This window comes from Urocitellus parryii, chromosome 9 (assembly GCF_045843805.1).
Source record: "Urocitellus parryii isolate mUroPar1 chromosome 9, mUroPar1.hap1, whole genome shotgun sequence".
Taxonomy (NCBI): Eukaryota; Metazoa; Chordata; class Mammalia; order Rodentia; family Sciuridae; genus Urocitellus; species Urocitellus parryii.
The window spans coordinates 144070313-144096595 of record NC_135539.1 but is presented as its reverse complement, the minus strand read 5'-3'; the positions used below and the strand labels follow the sequence as shown (position 1 = coordinate 144096595).

The window sequence follows — 26283 nt, the reverse complement described above, 5'->3', positions numbered from 1 at the left end:
GCACTAAGCGCAACCCTCTGTGGGGTGCTCCTCTGGGTGCTGGGCTCCCTGGCAGGGCTGACATGGCGTCCTGGGGCAGTTCTGAGCAGGGCTGCCCACATGCAGTGCACGCCTGCGGGAGCTCCTGCCAGCTTCAGCCGCTGGAGGCTGTGGCCTGGTCCAGGTCTGGGGGCAGACCCTGAACTAGGTGTGGCAGTGGGCAGCGGTCATTTTTCAGGGGAGTGGGTTGGCGGGTTGGTCACAGGTGGGATTCCCTCAGCCAGGCCAGCCAGGCCCCCAGAAGCAAGCATGGGGAAGAAGTGCTCCCACCACTGCCTGGGCTGGAGGACAGAGCCGGGCCTGGGAGAAGGAGGCCAGGGAGCAGGAGTCTGCGCCCCGACCCTCCCTGCACCCAGCTGCAGCGGCCCGTCACTGTCCAGCACGGTCAGGGGATTCGCGCCCTGAGCTCCTCTGGTCTTCGTGCCTGTAGTCGTCTTCCTCTTCCCTCCCTCTGGAAAGCTCTCTCAGTTGCTCTGATGGCTCCTGGTAAGCCGCCCGGTTCCTGCAGGCCGTGATGACAGAGGGGAAGGTCCCTCACCTGGGCCCCGGGAAGCTGGGCTCCTGCAGACTATGGGAAGAGCAGCCTTCACACCCGCCACCCCACCGCCACTGCCAAGGGACCTGCATGGAGGGTCAGGCAGGGAGCGGGCAGGAAGGTGCCACAGACCTGACCTGCAGGCACTAGGGAGCAGCACAGGGACCCGCCCAGGCCTGGCCCCGGCCAAGCACAGACCTCAGAAGCCAGCCCTGGGACTGTTGGGTGAGCTGCTACAAAATAGGGGTGCCAACGTAGTAGGTTCCCCGGAGGGGGTGGACGTGTCTGTGAGGAGTGGGCTGCCCAGGCCCCCCACAGCTGTGCCCAACACTCACGGCCTCGTGTCCTCCTTGTCCACCTCCTTGTCAGTCTTTTCCCGGAAGCAGCAGCAGTAAATGATGATGCCGATGATGATGAGGGCTGCCACCACGCCCCCAGCAATGCCCGCATACAGGGCCACGTTCATGGAGGCTGCAACAGGTCAGAGCAGCTCACTCCCCAGCCCCTGACGTGGCTCGTGCCAGGGGGCATTGGGCAGTGCAGGGGGCTGGGGCAGGTCCCTCCCAGCCTCTGGGCCCGGGGCACTGTTGGCTTCTGGCCACATCCCTCAAAAGATACAGTCTACAGGACTGTGACCAGTCAGGCCAGGGACACTCCTCAGGTTAGAGAAGGGACAGATTGGTCCCTGGTTCTGTCCCTCAACACCCTGGGTCACCCAAGCTCTGAGACCTCGGGTGTTAGTCCCGCCAGCTCCTAGCTCATGCTAGAGCTAGACCTGGTGTCTAGCTGAAGAGTGTCCCACCCTAAAAAGATGGGCCCGGGCCATGGCAGCTGTCCCTGGGTACAGCCCCATGATCCCTGAGTGACCCTTGGGGCAGAGGACTGGGACCCTCCAGAAGGCCAGCTGCTGAAGACTCAGGCTCCACTTCCAAAGATCCAGTGGACTAGACTGGCCCCAGGTGAGGGCAGGCCTGGGACAGGAGGCATCTTGCCAGGTCCCCACGCTGTCCTGCCAGTGAGTGGCCCCAAGGGAGTCCCAGTTCATCTCCCGGGGCTCAGCTGAGTTGGGACCACGGCCAGCCCCCCGCCCCACGGCTCTCACGGGGTCTGACAGCCACGGTGATGTTGCAGAAGGTCGTCCCCACGTCGTTGCTGGAGGTGCAGATGTAGTAGCCCGACATGTCTGTGGAGATGTTCTTCAGAAAGACGGTCTGGCCTGAGACTGAGGGGACAGCAGAGGGTGAGGCCGGGGCAGGCAGGGCCCGTGGACGGAGCCGCAGAAGCCGCTTGCTCTGGGCAGGGGAATCTCCACCTCCATGGCCGGAGCCCAAGCCACGGTGGCTCAGTGGCACGCGGCTTGTTAGCCCTGCGTCCTTGGCAGGCCCCGTGGCTCCCTTGGGCCTGATCCCCCACCTGCCCCGAAGCTCGTGGGCAGGACATGAGGTGCTGCTGGTGATTGTGGCCTGGTGTGGCCTGAGGGCTCCAGGGAAGCACAGGAGCAGGGCTTGAGGGTGCTTCATGGCTGGAAGGCGCTCACCACCCGAGACCTAGCTCGGAAGGCCAGGCTGAGCACAGGTGTCTGCCCCGAGGGTGTGCGCCTGCGCTGGGGGAGTGGGGTGTGGGTATGGGTGTGTGGGGTTGAGGTGAGGGTATGGGTGTGGGGGTGTGGGGGTGTGTAGAGGTGTGAGGTGAGGGTGTGGGGGTGTGGGGGTATGGGTGTGGGGGTGTGGGGTGTGGCGTGTGGGGTGTGGGGTAAGGGGGTGTGTAGGGGTGTGGGGGTGTATAGGGGTGTGGGTGTGGGGTGTGGGCGTGGGGTGTTGGCTGGGGAGGAGGCAGGCTCTGGCTAGGCTCTCTTACCCGCATGGCTCCAGGGAGCCAGCCTCTCTGAGCCTCAGCTGGGAAGTGGAGTGCAGACACCACCCTGAGTGAGGGAGCAGCGGCAGCCTCAGGGAGGAGCTGGAGACCTGGCCTCCTTGTTGACTGCAGAGCCAGCCTCCACACCTGCTGCCCCGGGTGGTCACATGCCCTCCTGGGCCCTCGTCCTGCCCTCGCTGTTCCAGAGTTGCCCCTAACCTTCAGCAACAAGTCCAGCTCCTTTCCTGGTGACAGGTTATAGGCCTGGCCTGTCCACCACCTGGCTTAATCTCCTGCCCCTTCCCCAGGGGGAAGCCCCGCCTGGCAGCCTCTGGTCTCTCCCCAGCAGCCTTTCCTGTCTGGATGGGCCACGCAGTGCACACAGCCCTCCACGTGCTCAGCCCTCCAACAGTCTTGTGCGGTGGGTGGAACAAGAGCGCCCATCTCCAGGTCCTGGACACAAAAGTCCTGTTCAGGTCTCAAACTCCCTGGAGAACAGCACAACTGTCCTTCAAAGTTCACACTATGAAAGCCACGCATGCCCATTATGAGGATGTGCAAGGGACCCAAAGCTGTCCCTCCAGCTGGTTTAACCTGGAGTCTACAAGTTGACCTCAGCTAAGGACCACCAAAGAGGGCCCTTGTCCTTTGGCCTATTCTGTCCACAGAGGAGGAAACACAGAACAAAATCCCAATGGCGCTGTTGGAGCCAAGAGCGAGAGGTTTCATGTGTTCTGCAGGGTCGGAGGAAGCCTTGCAGGAGTGGGCGCCACCAGACCCCACACCTCACCACATGGCCTAGGGCTGCTTTCCTCCAATCTTTTCACAAATGCAGTACTTTCTTCTAATTCCTCCCTGCACACTGGGGCACTGGCCCCTGGATTCTCTCAGAGGCTGCTCTTTCTGCCCTGGAATCCCACCTGCGTGTTCCAGAATAACACTGCTGGTCCTGGCAAGGGGGTCCATGAGCAAAGCGAGCTTAGGTGTCTCTGGGCAGGCGTTAATGCGCTCCCTAAGGCACAGCTCTCCGCGTCCCCAGGGCTAGCCAGCCCTGGGGATCTCTGATAAGGGTTTATGGCACAGTGGTCCCATTTCCTCAGTGCACTGGATCTCATTAAGAGGGGAACACGCTGTGGGGAGGAACACGCTGTGGGAAGTGCTTGCAGACCCTGGGTAAGCTTAGACCTGAAGCTTGACAAGGTGACACTCCGTCTAAGGCCAGGAGCACACAGCGCCCTGCAGCCGGTACCTGGCGGGTGGGGCAGCGTGGGGCACAGCTGCTCTGCAGTGAGCCGGGCACAACCACTCTGTGGGTCTGCCTTTGTGAAGGAGCTGGGGCTCCAAGCTGCCTTGTAAAGGGACTGATCAGTTCTGACATCCAGGGAAACTGCCGTTTCTGCTGCAGTGGTGACACCTTGTGGCTAAGGGTACACAAAGGGGACAGCCATTGCCTCCCATCTTCACTTGGTTGCTGCTGTGAGAAGTTCCCCTCCCGGAAGCCCTGGTCCCCCCAGACACCAATGTCGGGTTATCAAGGCCTGACTTTTCTGCCCATCCCCTGCCTCTATGGCTTGTCCAGGAGCTCTGGCTGCCACCGCTCACCCTGGGGGCTCAGGATCCTCCTGACCCACCCCTGCCCTTTACCAACTCCTTCCCTAAAGTATTCCAGCCTCCTTCCCTGATACTGGAATCTCTTCCTTCCCGTAGGTGGAACTCAGCTGACCGGCATGGGCTACAAAGTGTGCTCAGAGGTCTCCCCCCGTGAGCTCCTCCAGCCCTGCCCACAGCCTCCCAGGAAGGTGACCAGGCTCCTCGTGGTTTTGTCATTTCTCAGATAAGGATAGCAAGGGCAGAGGGGCTGCAGGAGACTCGCAGCCACCAGAGGAGAAATCCTGGCTTCCTGGTGGCAGATCCCTGTTCCTTTCTCTGCTAGCTTGTTTCCACTGAGCGCCAAGTCAGAAGGGACCTGATGTCGGACATTCTGTCTGCAAATGCAGGAGGTCGGAGGGGCCCTGCCGACATGGTGGGCTGCAGTGTTTTAAAAGTCAGAAGAGGTTTCGGACCGACACGCAGAAGAAGAAGATGGGGACAGGGTCCGGGCCTGCGGCAGGTGGGGTGGGAGACCCTCTCCTCGGGACCCCAACATCTGGCACTGGTGGGGCCATTCACAGCCCTGCCTGTCTCCCAAGGTCCCCATTCTGACGGAGGCAGGACAAAGCTGCTCCCTCCAACCTCCTGCCTTGCTCTTAGACCCCCCAGGGATCACCTGAGAACTAAGCTTTGGCTCCTGGTCACAGAGAGGTCTCTCCCGGGAGAGGCAGAAGGGCTGGGACCCGGTGCCCTGGGAGGCTCCCAGAAGGTGCTGAGGCCCACGGCAGAGGCCGGCCTCCCTGAGGGACCCTTCAGGCCCTGTCATCCCTGTCTTCAGGAGGGTGCAGCACTGGGTGAGCGGCGGGCAGCTGGTGCGCTCATGCAGGACTTTCCACACGGGCCGGCACCAGGCGAAGGCAGTATAATATTTGTAGAACTCTTTTTCCCTCCTAGCTTCTCTCTGGACTTAAAGGTCAAATACCAGCTGCCCGGCACAGAGCTGGTCTCCTGGCAACAGTAGCAAACCTCCCGCCTCCTTCCTTGTGGCCCATGTGGTGAAACTGGGGGCAGGGCCATAAACGGTGGTGACTTTGCAGAGGAGGGGTGGTGAGCCTGGGTGGACTGGGGTGGGATACAGATAGGAGGTGGGACGAGGACATTCCCCTCTTGGGTGGAGCCACAAGCTTAGACTCAGAGCCTCAAATGGACACTTTCGGTCATAATTAAAATCCCACCAGTGCCTCTGCGCAGAGTGGCCATCAGCTTGTGCTTTCACAGGAGAAGAATAGGATGGGGAACGAGGAAACTGAGACAGCACTTATCACATGCTTCTGCTGAGTGCTTCTGCTGAGTGCTTCTGCTGAGTGCTTCCCGTGAATCATTTTCATTTCTCACAAATACCTGCCAGGTAGGCCTTATGAGATACCAGTGCTTGAATGGAAGGCCCCAGAATCACAAGCGCCCAGTGGAGGAGCAGCCCTCCAGAGCATCTGACTGGTCAGCCCTGCCTCCCGGCCGCCCTCGCCTCCCCCGATGTCCCTCACCTGGCGGGACCAGTGGCCGCTCCTGGTTCTGGGTGTTGTAGCTCTTCCAGCTGTACTGCGGGGCCGGGGAGCCCTCTGCTGACTGGCAGGTCAGCTGGATGTTGTTCCCAATCACTGTCTCTCCCTCAATGCCGCAGTCCGGCTTGGAGGGTGGCACTGGGAAGGAGAAGGAGCACGTTGGATGGGGTGGGCCGCCACCTGCCTCCCCAACACACATCCACGCACAGACCACCGTGTTCGTTCCCAGGCCGAGGAATCTGCGCTCGGTGGTGAGATGGGACGCTGGGAGATCACTTCACTTCACTGCCGAGAGGCAGCACGGTGTCCGGCAGGGGCACCCCAGCTCGGATCCTGTGCTCTCTACTTCAGAGTCACGGGATTTTGAAGGCAGTCCAATGTGGCCATCATAAAGATGGGGAACTGAGGCCCAGAGGGGACACCTCTCATGGGTGCTGGTGAGCTGGGATAGCCCCCAGTTCTCCTGACTGCAGACCCAGCGCCCACTGCACACCCCTCGCCACGTTGGGGAAATCCCACTCCCTCAGGTCCCCCACCTTCCAATCTGCAAAATTAGGGACATCACACCTCTCCGTAGAGGGCCAGAGGCGATGCTTTTACATCTGTGGACTGCGTTACTGCGACTGCTTTTTAAATAACGCTTTAGACCTGCGGAAACAGGCAGTGGCCTGGACCTGGTGTTGGCCACCCCTCGGTCAAAGGCTCTCGAGAGCCCTTCAGCTCTGACCTCTCAGTGACGTTCTCTGGTTTTGCTTTGGCCCCTTCCCGCATTGTGCTCAGAAAACACATCACTGCCCTGGCTGGATGGCAGGAGGGACCCTGGGCAGCCCCAGAGGTGTCCACTGAGACCAAAGGGACACAGGGGCAGGGATAAGAAAGGGGAGCCCCAGCAAAGAGGTTGCAAACCCACAGGCCACCAACAACCCACATCCTCAGCTACCCACAGCCTCCCTGGGGCCTGGAGCCTTTCCCCCAGCGCCCTCACAGGCCACGGTGCAGGGTGCGTCAGCAGGCCTGCCTTACTGGGCACTGTCATGCTGAAAGTGCTGGACACTGCGCCAGGAAACCCCGGGGGCAAAGGACAAGCAGTCTCACTGCCTCCAGGCAGACAGCCAGGCCCACTCACACACGGCTGGGACATGAAGGAGAGTGGGGGTACAGGAGGCTGACAGTGGAGGTGGGTGGGCCAGAGGAGAGACGGGGCACTCCAGGCCAGGCTGACAGAAGGCTCTGTGTGTGAAGGCTGGAGCTTGCTGGAGGCCTCCGGCAGCGGCCTGAGGGTGGGGGAGAACACATTCACACGCCCCCCTGGGATGGCTCGCTTGCTGTTGAACAATGCCACCACTTCTGCCATCCATGTGCACAGTCACTGAGCATTGATTGTCATCCCAATCTGGGCCCCACCCGGAAGTTACGGGGAACAGCTGTCCAGGACACACCTTCCTGCCCTGGCCAGCAGCTGCAGTGCTCTCTGAAAACAGGTGTGTTGCTGGGTGTGTCTAACATCCCTGGCTGCCAGGGAGCCAGCCAGGCATGAGGAGGAAGGACAACACATCAGACGCACTTGCTCATTCTGCTCCCAGGAGGACAGTCCCTAAACCTAAGGGGCAGAGGGATCCAATCCAGTCCTCCTATATGCCGGCCCAGTTCCCCAGGATTGAGCAGCATGAACCCAGGGAGGCTGCCACCCGAAGACCATGAACCAGCTGCCTTCTTGCCCACTTTGGGGATGAGAGGTCCCTGGGGGACAAGAGGAAGTGACATTTCCAAGGAACCAGGACAAGCCTGCTGCTTCTCTCTTGAGCTCCAGGGGGGTGCAGAACAGGGCTCTCTGCTGCCCGACCTTTCCCTCTTGTTCTCAGGCAGCCTTCACCAGGAGGCACGGCCCTCAGGCCACAGGGGAGCCGGCAGGAGCACCAACACCTGGAGGAGCCCCAGCCGGCCAGAGTCCCACCAAGTCCCACCAAGTGTGGGGCTGCACCTAGAGCCCTGCTAGGCCAGGTAGCTCCGTGAACTGCGACAAAGGGGAAGGGGAGTAACCAAGGCCAACTGCATCTCCAGAGGCATTAAAGGAGGAGGAGGAGGGGGTGGGGTGGGGATGATGATGATTCTGGAGCATTCCAAGACCCTCGTGATGGGGAAAGCCTGGAAATCACATCCTGAATTTCTCAGGAGCCCAATTTGAGATGATGGCAAGAAGGCAGCAGCCAGCCCCAGGAGGTGAGCTTTCCACAGCGCCCTGGCCTCTGCAGGCCGCCCCTGCCCTCATTGGGCTCCCACCAGAGGCAGGGCCACCTCCACCGAGCAACACGTGCGCCGGTTCTGCCTCCAGGGCATCTGGAGCATCCCTGGGAGGCGGGACGCCTCGCCCCCGCTGCAGACGCCAGGGGGCGCCAGAGGCCGCGCGGGCGCTGCGCACCTGCTCCAAGATCCAGGGACCCACAGCAGGCCACCGCGCAGCCGGCAGTCTCCGCCTACCAGCTGCCTGCGGAAGAAAACTTCCAAGAATTGTTCCTAGCATGTAGGACAAAGTGATCTCTTTCTTTTTAAAAGCAAAACATCGATTTCACTGAGTGATGTGTTTCAGATGGAACTTGTGTCCTTCACCCTCAGGCTGGCTCTTGACACAGAGTGAAAGGACCTGGAGCTGTTTAACCCCAACATAGACATGTCTCCGTGTGTGCGCGCGCGCACTGGGGTTATATGACAGCATTGTCCCTGTGGGGAAATGGCAACCGCCTTGATGTGCACCCTAGGAAACGGTTGAATAATCCTAGTCCATCCAGGTGGCAGAGTTTACCCCGTGACTGGGTGGGTCTATCTGTGTTGATCAGGAGAAATGTGCATGAAGAATAAAGGAGAATCAAGTTGCTCCTGCTTTGGAGCCTGAGGGAGCAGGAGGACCTGCTGGCCTGGCCCGGGGGGCCCACAGAGGAGGGTGGAGTGGTCTTGTGGTGGTCTGTGCAGCACTAGCTTGTGTGGCTGTGCAGTCCGGCTCCCTGAAATGCTTTCAGCCAAGCATCCCCTTATGCAGTTAGAAATAAAACACTGCCAGGTGCTGAGAAGGGGAAAGAAACAGAAAAGTGACCTTTTAAACAGAAAAAGGTCTGACGAGTGGCTGCCTCCCAGGGCAGGGCTGTTCCTCACAGTGGCCTACACGGCGCCCACGGGGTTTTGCCAATACTGGCTTTGAGAAGTTGCTTTCTTCCCCTCTGTCTCATCTGAAAACCGAGGGTCCTGAAGTAGATGGTCTTTTGGGCCCTTCCAAAACCATCCATTCCCATAAGTCACTTGTCACAGAACGTCTTCAAAAGTCACGGAGGGGCTGAGGCTGGGGCTCAGCGGCAGAGCGCTTGCCTAGCGTGTGCCAGCCCCTGGGTTCCATCCCCAGCCGCACAGAAAACAAACAAAACCCAAAGGCAGCCGAGCCTGACAGTGGTGTCTGCGGGCGGGCGTGGGAGGGTGGTGAGGGGTCTCCCTCTGGGAGCTGCCCTAGGACAGGGGGAGGCGTACTACCTCTGTCACCACGGGCCCTGAGAGTCCCATACTGAGGCACGACAGGATCAGGGGCTTCCCTTTTCCTTCTCTTTCATGAGTTTGTCATGGAAAGGGAGGAGTTGGTGTGGGGAGAAGAGCTCCGGGTGGGAGGGCCACTCCGGACCCTCCTTCTCTGACCTCTGGAACAGTCTGCCATGTGTGGAGAACTCAGGCAGTCCTCATCTCAAAGGGGGAGCAGTGGGCCCTGCCCTGGGACAGACTGGCAAGCCACCGCTGCCTGTCGTCTCACCTGGGGAACCTACCACGGTACCACCTACCAAGTACCTGACCACCAAGTACCTAGCCTCATCACTGGGCAACTTGCTTACCTTACCTCAGGTAAGTTACCACCAAGTACCCTGCCTTATCACCAAGTACCCTGCCACCAAATACCCTGCCTTATCACCAAGTACCTGACCACCAAGTACCTAGCCTCATCACTGGGCAACTTGCTTACCTTACCACAGGTAAGTTACCACCAAGTACCTTTCCACCAAATACCCTGCCACCAAATACCCTGCCTTATCACCAAGTACCTGACGACCAAGTACCTTGCCTCATCACTGGGCAACTTGCTTACCTTACCACTGGTAAGTTACCACCAAGTACCTTTCCACCAAATACCCTGCCTTATCACCAAGTACCTGACCACCAAGTACCTTGCCTCATCACTGGGCAACTTGCTTACCTTACCATGGGTATGTTACCACCAAGTACCCTGCCACCAAATACCCTCCTTATCACCAAGTACCTTGCCACCAGGTGCTTTTACTGGCCCCAGCCTCTTCCCACCACCCAGGAGAGAGACGCAGCACTCACCCAGGACCAGCAGGCGGACGCGTGACTTGGAGGTGCCCACCATGTCTGACAGCAGCGAGACGGAGCACTCGTAGGTGCCGTTGTCATCCATGGTCAGCTGGTCGATGGTGATGGAGGCGTCCGACTGCCCAACATGGCTGGATATGTTGACACGATTCTCATAAAGCTCGCCGTAGATGTAGCTTTGGGTCTTAAATGTCCAGATGACCACTCTTTCCTGAGAGGAATAAGAAATGCCACCTGGTCCTCTCCCCCAAGGCCCTGACCTGGGCCTGTCCTTGGTGGCCCTGATTGGCTCCCCCGAGACCCCAGAGGCACAGACATGCAGGCCCCTGGGACCAGAGCCAGCGCAGCTGCCCGTTGGTGGTGCCTTCAGCTCCTGTCCCTCTGGGAGGTCTAGGATTCACCTTAAGTGGAAGGACTGGAACCTGGGGAAGGGCAGGGCAGTTCAGCCCCGGGGCACTCCTGTGGCAGCGGGCTTTCTGGGATCCCTGGGGCCTCTCTGGCTGATCACCCGCCCCTTGTCTCCCCCCTGCAGTCAGACGGCCCGTGCTGACTGAGCACCTGCCATGAGAACCACCCAGGGCTTCCGACTCACTTTCTTTTCTGTTTTCTTTTACTTCATTTTTATTTTTTTGATACTGAGGATTGAACCCAGGGGCACTCAACCCCTGAGCCACATCCCCAGCCCTTGTTATTTAGAGACAGGGTCTCACTGCATGGCTTAGGGCCTTCCTAAGTGGCTGAGGCTGGCTTTGAACTCGGGACTCCTGCCTCACCACTGAGCTGCTGGGAGGACAGCGTGCAGCGCAGGCCCAGCCCCCTGTACTTTCTTGACTCCTGGCTTTGGAAGTCATTTATGTGCTGATAACTGATTGTTGGCCTCACAGCACATGGCGGAGCTGGACCCCGACATTCCAGCCAGGCTGCTTGTCTTCGAACCCCAGTTCTGCCACTCCCTGCTCGGGTGACCTTGAGCATGTGCTTGACCTCTCTGTGACCCCATTTCCTCTTGTGCCTGCCTCAGGGAGCTGCAGTGAAGGCACAGCAGGTAGCTCAGGCCAGGCAGCCAGGCGCGGGGTTTTGACCGCGCGGCCTCGGCCTTGCTGAGCCTCTGCTTGGCTCCTGCTTGGCTCCTGGCACTCAGGGGTGGGTAACTCGGGGGCTCTTCCCCAAGAGTGATGGGCTGGCGGGCAGCCACACTTGGCAACCCCTAAGGCCAGCGCTGGGACTGCTCAAGATGGGCATCACTTCTAGGCGTGGAGATCGGGGGCCTCCTGAGAGAGGGGCTTGGAATCCTGAAAAATAACAGAGAACTAGCCAGCGGGGGGCTAGGGCTGGCTGTGCCGGGAGGAGCCAGTGGACGTCGGTGGTCAGTGTGAAGGAGCTGGAGGGAGGAGGGCAGGGAGGGGGCGGGGGAGGCCAGTGGCGGCTGCTCCTTGGGCAGTGCCTGCCCCGCGTTGGCTGCGTCCCGGCAGTTGGCGTGTGTCAGCTCACACCCCACGCGGTGGATCTTAGGGTTCCAGCTGCATCCCCTGAGGCAGAGCGCACCCCGAGCTCAGGCCTCTTCCCGGGCCGCGTGGCCCAGGAAGCGGCAGAGCTGGGTTCCAGCTGGGCACCTGGCTCTGGACCTGAGCTCTGGAGCCCCTGCCAAGCCAGCCTGGGGGATGCCTGCGTGGGGCTGAAGAGCTTGCATCTTACCTGGAAGGCACTAGAGCCTCAGATTTTAGGAAGTGGGGTACAGAATGAATTGGAAGGGAAAGGGGATCCACCAAGAAAACAGTCCCACAACTCAGGTGGAGGGCGCTGACCAGGTCGGGGTGGTACACTCGGGTGACGGGGTGGTACACTCGGGTGACGGGGTGGTACACTCGGGTGACGGGGGTGGAGCGTGGGAGAGGCAGGCCCCAGGGTAGGAGAGGGTTTAGATCAGGGCGGGGCAGCCCTCCAGGGTCGCTGTCCTTTCCCAAAGAGGAATCGGGAGGGAGGGGGTGCTGTCAGAAGAACTGCTGGCTCCGTTTCCACAGGGGCTGCCTGGCGCGTCCGAGGATGACCCGGAAGAGCAGGCCAGCAGCAGCCCGGGGCAGCGAGCACGCTGGCTGAGGGTTTGGGGGCAGGGACAGGCAGGCTAGATAAAGCCACCCAGTGAAGGAGTGCAGAAATGGCAAGCCTGGTGGTGTCACTCACAGGGACCAGGGGGGCTTGGAGAGAGCCAGGGCAAGACCACCCGGGTGCTAGGGGGCCTCTGGGTCCCAAAGGCTAATAGTGAAAACACGGGTGAGCTCAGTTGACTGTGGGGGTGAAAGCAGGCCATGGGGACAGAGGAGCACGTGCAGACAGTGCCACGGTACCGGGGGACCAGGGTGTGGAGCCGTGTAGATAGAACAGGGGTGAGGTGGGAGCAGGTTTTCAATGGGGAGGGCCCCATCAAATGACCCGGCCTTAGAGTGAGGAGTATGCTAATCAAAGAGAGGACTGACTCTACTGGAACCATCAGGTCATTCGAGACTGGCCAATGGAGAGATCTGAGGACAGGTGACTTCGAAAATGAAGATGATGTACTCCAGCCATCCTTCACCTGACACACCTGCTCCTGCCCGGCCCACCCCGCAGGTGCAGTTGATTCTGCGGATGGTATCAGAAGACCTTGTATCGTTGGCCTTCCGAGGGGTCACGGTCAGGTGATACCCATCCCCGTGATGCCCCGGCCTTTCATGGAGCCTTACCGAATGAGTCCTGAGAAGCTTGTCCCACTGAATTAATCCATCTCTGTCAGGGACAGAAGTGTGGTAGGTGCACGGAAGGGTGGCACTCTTGCCCCTGGCAGCCCGAAGAATTTCCTGCGGGGTTTCCACGGAGATGGCATTGACGGTCACCCAGACTGGAAAGAAAGCAGGAAAGCCATGCAAAGGTAATGACGTGGACGTCACCATGCACGACGGCATGGGACCTCTGCCAGAATGCCCAGTCCTCCTGTCCTGATGGCCATAGGAACGGCTGCCACAACAGCAATGGTGGCCAAGGACCTCCGCTGTCCTCCAGGGCCGGGAGGCCAGCGCCTGTGCCTGGTCCATGCATCTCCACCCCGCAGCATCACAAAAAGGTCTGGTGCATCCGGTGGCCAAGCCTCGCTGCCCCCTCAGGCCCACCTCCTCCCATCTCCGCAGATTTTCTAAGCCTCATTTTCTCATCAGTAAAATAGGAGTCTTCATTCTGACTTCCCAGAGCTGTGGGGAAATGAGAAAAGAGACCGTGCATCCATGTTTCCTGGTGACGGTCACAGGAGACCTCGGCACACATTGCTGGCCTCCCGTGGGACTTCATCTACTAACTGATGTGTGTGGTGAGAGTGAAGGGACGAGGGTGTTCCCGGGAGTGCCTCTCAATTCCATCTCTGCTGGTCAGGATCCAGCCAGCAGCCAGGGGGGGAACACAGGACGACACTGCCCGGGCTCTCCGCTCGTCACTCCCTCGCCAGCTTCACCATAGCTTGGCGGCTCAGCCCCTGTAGCCATCTTGCAGTTCTCTCATGTATTCTCCCGGTGTCCTTGACAGTAGAGACTTGTTACCCCTGCCACAGGGTCAGGGACCTCAGGCCATGTGCTCTGCTTAGCAGCTGACCCAGCCACCGCAGCCAGCACCTGGCCAGCAGGCAGCACGGCCATCTGACAGGCAGCCCCAGAGGGCGGGACCACAGGATCCACCTCCTGTCCCAGAACTTCACCTGCCTTCTTCCGTCCCCCTCGAATAGTTAACATGTACCTACGGTGGGGAACAGGCCCCAGCTCTGCCCACCACGTGGTCATCTCCCTGGGGCACAGTCTGTGGACATGAAATGGGCTCACACGTAGGACTGATTCCATGACCAAACTCCAAGGACGACTCTTGCTGGCAGGAGGGAAACCAAGAAGCAGCTGGGAACCGCGGGGCAGCAGCGTCCACCGCTGGTCTGGACCCCTCGGCTCTCGGGCTTCACACACGTAGCAGAGGTGTCACCTCCAGATACAGGACACGCCGGGCTGAGGCAGCAAGCCTCGCCTCCCGAAGGGCAGCCACCTTCTCCCCCGGCCCTCCCTCTTCTGACTCGGAAGCGCCCTTTGACCTTGTATCCCCTGGTCTGCGCCCCACGGCGCTCATCACACCCCCTTCCAGGGCCACGGGGGAGTCGCGGCAGAGAGCTGAGTGCAGGGCTTCTGGGTCAGGGCCTCCGCGGGGCTCCAGACCCTTCTCTGTTCAAGGCACGACCTTGGGCAGTCGACTTAGCGCTCTGTGCCACAGGGTCCTCACTTGGGGGTGGATGGTATGGGATTAAGTGACATGAAACGCAGACTTCCTTTAGGGGCTCCTAACTCAAAATTGGCGCTCAGCAAATGAGAGCTGCTACTCCACAGCACACACCTCTCCTTCCCTGGCTGTGGGCTGCTGCCGCGGTGCCCCTGGGTAGGAGTTGATCCCAGAAGACAACCACCCACCGCCTCCCAGGTGAGCTCTCGAAAGGACTGGCGATTGCTAATGATTGTAACCAGAGAACAGATCAATCTTAGAGATCCTGACAACAGTGAGTTAGATCCTTTTATGCTAATAGATTTGCGAGGGAAGACAGGAATGGAGGAGAAAGAGCTCGAAAAGGAAAAGGGCGGCAGGTAGACTGTAACCTGAGAAGGGTGTTAGAGGACTGGTCCCAGCCCTGGGGCTCACTCGTGCTCCCCTCTGCCCCAGACAGGCTTGAGAACCCTGTGCCTAAGGCCACCTGGTTATCTGCCTGGTGGAACCTCAGCCCTCCCGGCTCAGACACTGCCCTTGCTCTGAGGTCACGGTGACACATTCTCCACCATCCTCACCTGTTCCTTTCACTTCTTCCCACAGGCCTCAGGACCACTGTCCCTCACTTTCTCTTCTGGGGGACATTTTGGTCCCCACTCGGATGTGCCAAAGTCACCAGGAGGGACAGGTGATCCATGACTGGAAAACTGGGAAGGGGGGAGATTCCTTTCTAGAAGCTTCCAACTGCCCCCTTTCTGCTTCCTGGTAGAGGGGTGGTGGGGGCACCTTCCCGCTGCCCAGAGCCGCCTCCCTGACCCCGTCTGGTGCTGCTCCACCTGCGCCCCTCTTGCTGCAGAAGTCTCCTTCCTGCTCTGGGCCCCTCTCTCCTTCCTTCCCAGGCTGAACCAAGTTGGTAGGCGCTAATGACCATCGTGCCCCCCCAGGGCAGGCAGCCGGCAGAGCAGGGCCTGAGCTCCTCCTGCTGCAGGGCTTGGTGGGGGGCTGGCCAGCAGCCTCCTCCAGGAGGCCCCTCACTCTCCCTCGGATCCTCCTCCTGTTCCTGGCTGTGTCGCTCCTCAGCCTCATTCACTTCTCTGTGCGCAGTTTCCTCAACAGTAAGATAGGAGACCACGCCTCTCACCCAGGGCTGCTGCAGGGCGGGGCTGCAGCTGGGCGGCAGAGCACCTGCCTGGCACCCCAGGGCCAGGCCTGGGTTCCCTCCCAGCACTGGGAAAGGAAAGATGGAGGGCGCCGGGACTGAGTGGCTGTTTATCCCGGCCCAGCTCTGCTCTCCAGCTGCCACCCTGCAACTGCGCCTCACCCGGCTCAGCCCAGGCTAGGCACACAGGGGGGGCTGCAGCAATGCCCTGGTCACTCAGGGGGGCTGCAGCAATGCCCTGGGCACGCAGGGGGAGCTGCAGCAATACCCTGGGCATGCAGGGGGGCTGCAGCAATGCCCTGGGCATGCAGGGGGGGGCTGCAGCAATGCCCTGGGCAGCCTAGGAAGGAGCCACGGGAACCAGGCTGAGGGAGCGCGGAGCTCGCCACCGGAAACAAAGATCCCAAGGACTCCTAGAAAATACTTCAATAAAACAGAGGACCCAAGGAGCCTGAGAGGGGTCGTGGAGTGTGCCAGGTGCCCCAGACAGAACAAGAGTCACCTGACCACCTGAGAAGGCAGGGTGTGGAGGCCCAGCTTGAGGCCTCCACGGTGGCTTGCAAATAATGAAGGTTTGTTAAGAAGATAGTAAACTGTCTCTTGAGACCAGGCAGAAAGGAGTACCTCGAAGGAGGATAATGAAACGCTCGACAGACTGCTGCTGAGGCCTCCACGCGCATTAGGGGGCCCTGGGGAAGCGGCCAGCAGGGCCTCCATCAGGAAGATCCATTTGTTCAGGGAAACCACTTCCTCGGCTGGGGAGGAGATGCCGGGGGCCAGGTGGGACCAGCGGCCCCAGGCGAGACGCGGGCTCTGGCTGAGAAGGGCTCCCCAGGGAGAAGGAGGCAGGTGTTCTGCATCCCAGGTGGGAAGTCCCCAGGGGCTCCCAAGCCGGCAGCGAGGGACAGTGAGAGGGTCAGGGACTGGCGGCTTGAACAAGCCGGCTGAGATGTCGATCGACACGGATCCTTAGGATCCACAAATTAGATCGATTCAGTGAATTTCTTCCCAGGTCCTGGCTTTGGCCCCCGCCCAGAAAGCCCCCAGGACCGCCCGGCCCTCACTGCAGCCCACCCTTCTGAACTGCGTCAGGCCTCGCGCATCGCCCGTGGGTGTGACTCTCATGCCATGTGGGTCTGCGTGTACAGGTGGCATGTCCCTCTGTGCCAGCTCCGTGCCCCAGACTTCTCTTGAGCCCCCCACTTGCTGGCTCAACCCCAAGTTGTCTATGCAGAGCTGGGGGCCAATTAGTCCTGGTGAGCGAGTGGCCTGGGCACAGTCCCTGCCTGGAAAGCAGCCAGAGGTCACCATCGGCAGCAGCCTAACCAAGGGCTCCCCACGTGTGAAGGGGGCAGAGTCCAACAGAAGGCTCCCTAGAGCTGGGCCTTGGCCTGGCCCCGGGCTCGGTGCACCGTGTCACACTGGCGTAGATGAGGAGTGAAGCCGGCCGCAGAGCCGTCCATACCACACCACCAACCCCCACGGAACAAACCCAGGGTTAGTGACAGTCACCCTTGGGTTGGGACCGCGGCACCCTGGGTCTCTTCCTGGAGTGCTTTACTCCCCACACGCTCCTCGAAGTACTCTGTGGCCTCGACGCCAAGCAGGAGGTGAAGACAGGACACCCGGGGGCCGCCTTGGTGTCAAGAAGCTCGTGTGACCCGGAAGGTGACAAAGCTGAAACCAGGGACTGCCAAGGGCCTTGAAGGTCCTTAAGTCCCCAAACCAAGATGGAGAGCCTTGGGTGGCCCGAGGTTCCCGGGAAGGCGCTCCCCGCAAGGACAAGACCGGGAATGGGGAGGAGCCAGAGGAGCAGGCCTCATGGGGAGGGCCAGCTTGGCCCTGGGGGGAGCGGCCGTCCACCCCTCACGCCCCTCTCCAGGGAACTTGTGACAGTCCCACCAGGAGCGGCAGCCTGGGGCAGGGCGTGCTCCCCAGGAGTTTCTGGCCCCTGACTCCCCAGGACGGGTCACCGGGCGGGGAGGAAAGGGGAGCGCCCAGGGAGAGCAGGGCTCCAGGAGGGACCGTCGGTGCCCTGGGCAGAGAGGCCTCTCCAGGGACTGGGCAAGGGCCACGCCAGCCGAGCAGCAGGGAGGAGGCCCCAGGCCCCCGCCGAGCGCTCTCAGCAGGGGAGGTGAGAGAGCCACCAGACACCCCTCCACCCCAATGTGCCCTCCACACATGGCTGTCCCCCGGCGGAACTCCCATACAGAATGAGGGCACCAGCTCCTGCTAGACACAGGTGCCAGCGCGAGGGAGGGGCACAACAGGGCTCCTTCCGCCCACAGGGTCTGTCCCCTCTGCACCCCTCCCCCACCAAGCGCAGGGAAGGACGTGAGGTAGGCACACTCGGAGAGCAGCTAGTGTCCCAGGAATGTGACCCCTGGAGAGGAGCAGAGCAGCCTGGGGAGACGGGGAGGGGGGCCAGCAGGAGGGAGGCAGGGAGGGCCAGCGGCCCGTCACCCAGGGGGGTCGGAGGGAAGGTGCTTGTCCCTCAGCACCTAGCCAGCAACGGGCTGGGCACCTGTGTCCAGGCTCCCTGCCAGACGACAGGGGCGTGGCTGCCCCAGTGGTGTCCAGCCCTCGGGTGAGTCAGACAGTAATAAATAAGTAGTCACAGAGTCGAGGGGAAGCCACCATGGTCACCAGTGTCACCCACTGAACAGAGAACAGGGCTGGGGCCTCGGGAGGAGGAAGGGCCCGTCCAGCCCAGCCGGGGTGGAGGAGGAACAGGAGGAGCGGAGAGGAGCTAGGAGGAGCAGAGGTCAGGGAGGAAAGGGTGTGTGTGCCCGGAGGTGCCAACAGGCAGGGTGTGGGAGGGCACCCAGGGCGTGGCCGGGGCCTGAGCCCCACCCCCCAGTCTTCAGCCTCCAACCCTTCCCTCAGAGACACAGGTAAAATGGCAGACCTGCCCCGCCCCGCTGCTTAGGGCAAGTCCTGCCCTTCAGCCAGGCCACACGCTGCCACCCCCAGACCCTCCTACAAAGGGACCCCAAGGTCACACCAGGAGCCCACAAATGTGGGCTGGGTCCAAGCCTAAGAGTCATCGGCAGCAATAGGAGAAGAAACAGGAAATGAACAGAGACGGTGAGAGTGAACCTCGTCAGGCACGGTGGGCATCTGGGACCAGTGCCGAGAGACAGGGGCCGTGAGTGGCCAGGCCATTTCAAAAGCTAGTCCCCAGACTCTTTGAGACTCTTACCCTCAAGAGGCAGGGGTGAGCCCCCTCTCTTGACTTGGGGTCTGAGACCGACCCGCAGGCCGTGTTCACAGGGTAGGGCGGTCCAGTTCTTCCTGTCTCTTGGGTAGTTGGCTCTTGGACTCCAGCCACAGCCCTGAGAAAGCCAGTTCCCTGTGGAGACCCCCCTGGGGAACAGAGTCAGCACAGCTTGCCAGCCGCCCAGTGGCCATCTTGGAAGGGGATTTTCCAACCTCAGGGAAGTCACCCGGCTGAAACTGCCAAGCCCCATCCCAATTGTAGATTTGTGAGCAAAATAAGTGATTTGCATGGTTTTCAGCCACTACATTTGGGGTGGTTTTGTACATAGGAATAGAAAATGGTTTTAATTCTTTTTTCCCCCTGAACAATAGTGAACATAGCAGGTGACTCTTAGGTCTCTGCCCCCTGATCCTGGATGGGTTGGGTGACACCTAAGGACCGAGGTCACTGGGAAGGACCTGGTTAGGGGGCCGAGGCCATGAGTTAGTTTTGTTTGAGTCTGAAGTGACTTGGGACTCCGGGTTGGGCTGTTGGACTCCTGGGACTCCAGCCCAGGAGAGAGGTGGCGCCTGAAGGCCGGCATCTGCGAGTCAGCTGCGCCGGGAGAGCGTGGGGCGGATGTGGACGCAGAGAAGCTGGAAGGGTCGGGTCTGAGCACGAGGAGCTCTGACCCCATGGTAAGGCCAAGGAGGCTGCAGAAGAGACGCGAAGGAGCAGAGCCCCTGGTGGAGGGGAGCAGGGGACGAACGCGGAGCACCACAGGGAGGAGGAGGAGACAGCAGCCCAACAGGCCTGCCGCCCACCTCACCGCGAGTAGTGTGGCTGGGTCACCAGGAGCCCTGGGCTGCAGTCCCGGGGCCAAGGCACGGTGCGATGACACCCGCATACAGGAACAGCTCCTTCCTGGAGCCTTGCCTCTCCGCCGTGGTCCTGCCACAGCTGCGCCACCAGGAGCTTGTTAGAAAGGCAGACCCCAGAGCCTAGCCTGGGCCTGCTGCAGCAGCCTGCCCCGTAGCGAGGTCTCCAGGCCACCGTGCGCACGGCTGGGCTCCTGGAGGAGGCACCAACCAGAGGCGGGCAGACACTCGGGGAGGTGGTAGGACGAGGAAGACTGAGCTCAGAGAGCAACTGATCACTAACCCACTTCTCCTCGGGCTCCAGAGTGCAGCCCTGAACCCAGAGCACACTCCAGAGCCACGTGGGCAACTTCTAGAACGTCGGAGAGAAGTCCCGACCTCCCTCTGGATCTGGATGCACAGGGTTAGGGAGGCTGGCCTCTGTATTTGACTCTCCAGGTGATTCCGATGGGTGACCAGAGTTAACAGCCACTCCCTAGACGGCCACTCCTGCCCGCTTGAACACATGCCCCTGTTAGACTGACCATCCCCACGTCCTCTGCCTCCGGGGCTACGACTGGACTAGCTGGGGACAGACTGGGATCATCAACCCTGAGTGCACCTCTGACCGACGGAGGGCCTCGTCTGTGAGTGCTGGCTTCTGCCTAGTGCCCAGGAGCCAGCAGCTGGTGCCCAGTCCCTGGGGAGCCAGGGATTGGAGTGGCCACAGGACACAGGGCCGTGGCGTGGATGGAGGGCAGGCTGCCTCTCTTGCCATGGCACCTGCCGTTGACACCCCCTGACTCTGGCCCAAACACACCTTTGGGGACTGAGATTCACTGGGCACAGGACACTCTAGCTCTGAGAAGAGCCCCGTGGGCTGCCTAACCTGGGCCAGGCCACTGCGCAGAGCGCCCACACGTGGGTGACGCGGGGCTCAGACAGGCCTGAGGGAGCGCCCCAAGCCAGCCGGCCGAAGGTCGCGGGGCTTCAGCGTGGGCCTGCGAGGCAGCACATTCAGGAGACCCGTCCTTCTGGGGACTGTGCCTCTCACAGAGGCCCAGGAAGGAGGCTGACCGGCCTCAGAACGTCCGCAGCTTGGACGCCCTTCTCCGTGAAGACCCAGCGGGTGAGCACCGTGGGATCACGGAGACTTTCTACGGGGAAGGAGGAGACAAGGCCTTCTTCTCATGGGGTACACTTCGCAGTGAGGGATTCCTCCGCTTGTCTGTGTAAAGCAGTGCTTCCCTAAACCTCCCTAATTAACTGGGAAGACAAGGAAGCTTCCCGTAGTTGTCGGAAGGCGGGTCGTGTGTGTGTGTGTGTGTGTGTGTGTGTGAGTGTGTGTGTGTGTGTGTGTGTGTGTGTGTGAGTGTGTGTGTGTGTATGTGTGTGTGTGAGTGTGTGTGTGTGAGTGTGTGTGAGTGTGTGTGTGTGTGTGTGTGTGTGAGTGTGTGTGTGTGAGTGTGTGTGAGTGTGTGAGTGTGTGTGTGAGTGTGTGTGTGTGAGTGTGTGTGTGTGGGTGTGTGTGAGTGTGTGTGTGGGAGGGGTCAGGTCTTCACAGTCTTCACGGGCCCTGGACAGAGCTGACCAGTGGCCTCCCGGAGCCTCCCCACGTGTTCCTTAAGCACGTCTCTCAGCCCTACCTTATCACATCAGATCCTTTGGCATGGATTCTGGTGGCCCTGTGAGACCTGGAGTCTGGTGTCCCCCTGAGACCTGGAGTCTGGTGTCTCCCTGAGACTGGAGTCTGGTGTCCCCCTGTGAGACCTGGAGTCTGGTGGCCCCCTTTGAGACCTGGAGTCTGGTGGCCCCCTTTGAGACCTGGAGTCTGGTGTCCCCCTGAGACCTGGAGTCTGGTGTCCCCCTGTGAGACCTGGAGTCTGGTGGTCCCCTGTGAGACCTGGAGTCTGGTGTCCCCCTGAGACCCTGGAGCCTGGTGGCCCCCTGAGACATTTCCCGGAGTGAAAGAGCCTCGATCTTGTGCACAGATTGGCGCCTTTTCCTAGCAGGTTGGGGAGGGTCAGGCACAGAGTGGCTTTTTGGGCGACAACATGGGGCTCATCCACAGTGACCTCCAACTCCATTTCTTGCAGGATCAGACCTGAGGTGAACGGTCACCAGAGCCCCATCCATCTCCTGTGTCTGCACTGGCCACACAAACAACAAAGCCGTAGTGGTGAGGAGCATTGGCGGAGTGCACTGTTCTGACTCGTCACACGCGGGTCCCAGCCTGAGGAGGGCACAGGGCCTGTGAACCGCCCTCTCCATTTCACAGACAGCGACCGAGGTTCGGCCAGGTGAAGCGGTTTTGCCCCTCACCGTCAGCTCCTCGGCTGGGGAGGAGGGGCTGGGTGGGTCCCCAAGGCCTGGTGGCAGTGGGGTGCCGAGGTGGAGGGCAGGAGCATCCCTCCCACTCTGCTTGGAGTCAGCGGCTCATGGCCACACAGAGCAGTCGGACCCGACCCGAGTTGGCTTCTAAATATTCCCAGGGAATCTGCTGGAGCCACCTCCACACAGACGACGTGACACCTTCTGCTGCCCCGAGGTCCACTGAGCCAGGGCCTGTCTCACCAGCCATCAGCAGAGTCATGTGTGGGCACAGACAGTGCAGGAAGGAAGAAGGGAGACAGAGGGCCCAGCTTGAGCTCCGCCTCCTCCAGGAAGCCCTCCCCTCCTGCTCCTTCCTGGACCACCCCTGTGTACAAGGGGAAGTTTGTCCGGAGTTGGCCAGAGTGCCGCTTCCTCCGCCCCTTCCCCTAGAGTAGGGGTGGGGGAGGAGAGGGGCGGGCACATGTCTCTGGGCTGAGCTGCTGGGAGGACGAGGGGGGGTGAGGGCAGAATGCACTTTATGGGGATGTGGGAGAACGTGCCCAGAACTGGTTCTGCTGGTGAGTTCACCGGGTCAGTGCCTCCCCAGGAAGAGATGAAATGTCCCGCTCCCGGCAATTCAGTTAGGGCCCTTCTCGTTCCCACCTGGGAGAGCAGGGGTCTGGCTTCTCCCCAGCCAGCATTACTTTTTCACACGCCTGGGTGGCCACCAGGCCACAGAGGTGGGGACTTGCCTGGGGCAGGGTGCGGAACCCCCCAGGGGACAGTTCTGGCCCAGGAGACAGAGAACTAGGCCCGACTAGGAGAGGGTGGTCCTTCTCTTTCCGCCCCCTCCCTGGAGCCTGGAAGCATCCTCCCGTCTGGTGGGATGAGCTGACCACCAGACTCCCTGGCCTAGGGCACCCCACAGTGATGTGCTCACTAGAGTCCACTGCGGAGGAGGGAGCCAGCCAGGCCGTCCTGGCCGAGCTCGTCTTTCCCGTGACCCAGCCCTCCCCAGCACCAGCCGGCCCTCTGCTCAAAGGCCCCCAGGCTGGCTTGTGAGAGGTAGGGCAGGGAGGGAGCCGAGGCCCGTGGTGGCCCAGGTGGTCCTGGAATGGCTGCCACTTGTCCCCATGATCACCGGGTCCCGGGAGCCCACGACGGTTCCTGAATTGCAGGGTGATGATTAAGCACACTGAACTGAAGTACCCCTAAAATCTCCCACCTCTGGCTTCCTCTCTCCGTCGGCTTCCTTCCTAGCAGCGGAGCCAAATGCCAATCCCTCCTTCCAACTCGCCCTGCTCTGTGGGACTCTCCCCCACGACTTCACTGCTCAGCACTTGGTTTGGATGTGACCACTGACCCATAAGCGTCTGATTTCCATCGGGGGTGTCCCCTTAGGGTTTTCCATGCCCAGAGCACCGGGAGCTGCAGAGCTTTGGCCCTCGAGTGGGTTATGCACTGATCATGATGTTGGTTGAATAACATCACCCCTCTGCCTCAGTTTCCCTCAATGATGGAGGTGGACAGTCCTACCACTGTGCCTCTCTCTGGTTTTAAGGCCGCAGTTAAAATGCGAGGTTGTGAGTGTGTCTAGATTCACATCCTGGATTTTCCAGGACGACGCTGGTTTCAAAGACTCTGTCCCCATGGTCAGATCTTGTGTCTGACCTAGGATCTACTTTGGACATAGTAAAAGGTGGACTTACTCCAGCAGTGGGCTGGGATTTTACTTGCTCATATGCAGACGAGAACCACTCTCACCAGGCACTGGCCTGGAAATGCTACCCAGACACAGAGCGCGTAGTTCTGCCCAGCGGAGCGCACGGTGCTGTAGGAGCCCTTCCTGGGGGCTCTGGGGAAGCCTGTCCCTCAGCCCTCAGTCCCTGTCTCACCCGCCCCTGGGCACTGGTCAGGGCCACTCACCGGCACAGAGTGTCAACAGTGTGGGCCGCATCTTTCCCACCAGGGTCTTGCTCCTGCTCTGCCCAGACCCGGCCGGGCCCTGGGAGCACCAAACGAGTCCGGCTGACCAGTTCAGGAACAGCAGCCTGGGCCTGGCCCAGCCCGAGGTCTCTGCTCTTCTCCCTCCTCCTGCCCACCTCTGCCGGGCCTGGCCCCATGCCACGCCCTCGGCTGGATGGGCAGGTGAGCTCACCTGTGGGTTGGGCCATGCGGTACCTCTCTACCCCAGGGACCCAGCATTCTGCCCTCCCCTCTTGGGAGCCAGTCACCTACCCTGCAGTCTCCCTGTTGAGCCGGTGTCCAAAGTCCTGGCCTTCTCTAAGGTGTGGCCCCTTTTATAACTGACACAAAGCTGTTGCCTGGCAATAGAAGGAGGATGGTCTCAAGCCAGGATTCTGATCTAGTGAAGAAGGGAAGTGCATTGGCTGAAATACTTCAAGATCCAGTGTGACCGTCCCTGGGCTTCCCTCCTGTCCTAGTGGGCTTCCCAGCGGCCAGGACAGCCAGGAAGCAGACGGGGAGTCCCCTCCCTCAGCGCAGAATCTAGTCTGGAAAGTAGCAGATACCCAAGTCAACACAGAGGATGACCTTGGAGATAAGTGACCCCTGGGAGTGCCCTGGTTTTTAACCCACAGGCATACTGTCCTGGAGATCCCCTCAGTTACAAGCAAATTGAGATGCTGGTCACCTGCTAGGATGATGGTTGGGAGCAGGGGCAACTGTGTAGGAGCAGCCACTGGCACAGGTTCTTCCACAGACATGGGATAAAATGTGCACAAACGATGGTGCATCACATCCTCTATTCTGCGGTGAGGTTGGCTTCTTTATTTTTTACTTAACAAAATACCTTAGAGTTTTCTGTCTCAGTACCTGCAGCATCATCAACTTCTGTTTCATGGGTCATAAAATTCTGCTGTATGAAATTCCTTTTCTGAATCTGGGTAGTCCATTTCCCCCTGAATCTGTTATGTGGTTGATCTCTAGAAGCTCTTTGTGTATTAAGGAAAATGTCTTTCGGGAGAGATAAGTATTGCAGATTCTTTTGCCAATATTTGTTTGTATTATGAATTCGGAATCTCCTACATACATTATTTTATTAATCTTTTTATGGCTAGTAGGTTTGATGGACACACAAAATTTATTTGATTTATTAAAATTTACTTGGGGGGCTGAGATTGTGGCTCAGTGGCAGTGCACTTGCCTAGCATGTGTGAGGCACTGGGTTCGATTCTCAGCACCATATATAAATAAATAAATAATAAAAGTACATCAACAACTAAAAAATTTCAAAAATTCAAAAAATTATTTTAAAAAATAATAAAATAAAATTTACTTGGTCACCTTACTGAATTTTCTTATGGTAAGTAATAATTTTTCAGACCGAATATCTCACAACACCATTGCCAAGTTGTCCTGACACACGGTCCTTGATCGTCACTTCTCTGCTTAGGTCCTCTCGCCGACTGCAGAGCCTAACCAGTGAACCCAGCTCCTGTTGGCTGTTAAGTTGTTCTAGCATTTGTTCTCCTAAAAACCATCTTCCAGACTATATTACTTGGCTTTGAGCAAGTAAGACATTACACCCAGAACTCGGGCTTCCTGGGGCAGAGCTCTGTCCACACCTCCCTGTGCACTTCCTCCCCTCCCTGTCTGCTGTAGTGACTTCACCTGTCTTAAAGGCCAGCTCGTGGGTTGCCCCTTCTCCTCGGACCCCTTGCTGCCTTCCCCGGCCTTTGAACTCGCCTGACTCTGGTCTCTTCTGGGGCCCTAGCTGCCCTCTGCCTTGTGCTTGAGTTGTTTGGGGTCTGTGGTTCAATTCTCCTAATGAACCGAGAGCTCACTCACTCATTTGGCCAGTTTCTCATGGTGCTATTCCACCCAGAGAGGAAGAACGGAAGTGTGTGTGTGTGTGTGTGTGTGTGTGTGTGTGTGAGAGAGAGTGTGTGTGTGAGTGTGTGTGTGTGAGTGTGTGTGTGAGAGTGTGTGTGAGTATGTATGTGTGTGAGGAAGAACGGCTGTGTGCCTCGCTGACTGTGGCCAAGTGCCATGGCTGATTCACAGCAGGAAACTAGTGAGTGTCTAAACGGACAGAAAAACAGATGGACGGATGGACAGATGATGGGTAAACTAGAGAAGGTGTGGGGAAGGGGGAGAACCCCAGCTCTGGGCTCGGATCCTAGTGATGGGGGCTGTAGAAGGTGGGTTATGAGCTCATTGAATGTCTATGAGGCCCAGGCGACTTTTGATCACCCAGAGTTGACAACTGGCCTTCTCTGGGGCTGGAGTGAGGGCAGGGTGTGGAGGACCACGACAGTCACCTCTGTGGAAGGCAGCCGTCCCCGCCACCGGCCGTGGCCCCTTCAGCCACAGTGTGCTGCTCACCCTACCTACCTGCCGCTCTCTCAGATGCCGGGGGCTGAACTCAGGCTCTTCTTCTAGGTCTGAGGATTCCCACCGTCTGGGGAAGGACTCTGAATGGACAGGCCCAGGCAGGAGGGCCTGGACAGGGCCCAGAGGAGGCTGCCTCCCGAGGCCTCTCTGTCCACAGTGCGGGTCCTCCCACTCCACAGCTGAAGGCCCCTGTCTGGGGG

At 59.8% G+C, this 26283-nt stretch overlaps 1 protein-coding gene across 1 annotated transcript; it reads right to left on the bottom strand.

Annotated features, from left to right (window-relative positions):
- On the bottom strand, nucleotides 1-26283 carry Gpa33 (glycoprotein A33). Its single transcript, XM_077802735.1, has 6 exons — nucleotides 26084-26283; nucleotides 9937-10153; nucleotides 5563-5718; nucleotides 1677-1796; nucleotides 910-1045; nucleotides 1-541 (listed from the first exon to the last, which is right to left on the bottom strand). The coding sequence occupies exons 2-6, from the start codon at nucleotides 10025-10027 to the stop codon at nucleotides 409-411; spliced, it is 636 nt and encodes a 211-aa protein (XP_077658861.1). The 5' UTR covers nucleotides 10028-10153; nucleotides 26084-26283; the 3' UTR covers nucleotides 1-408.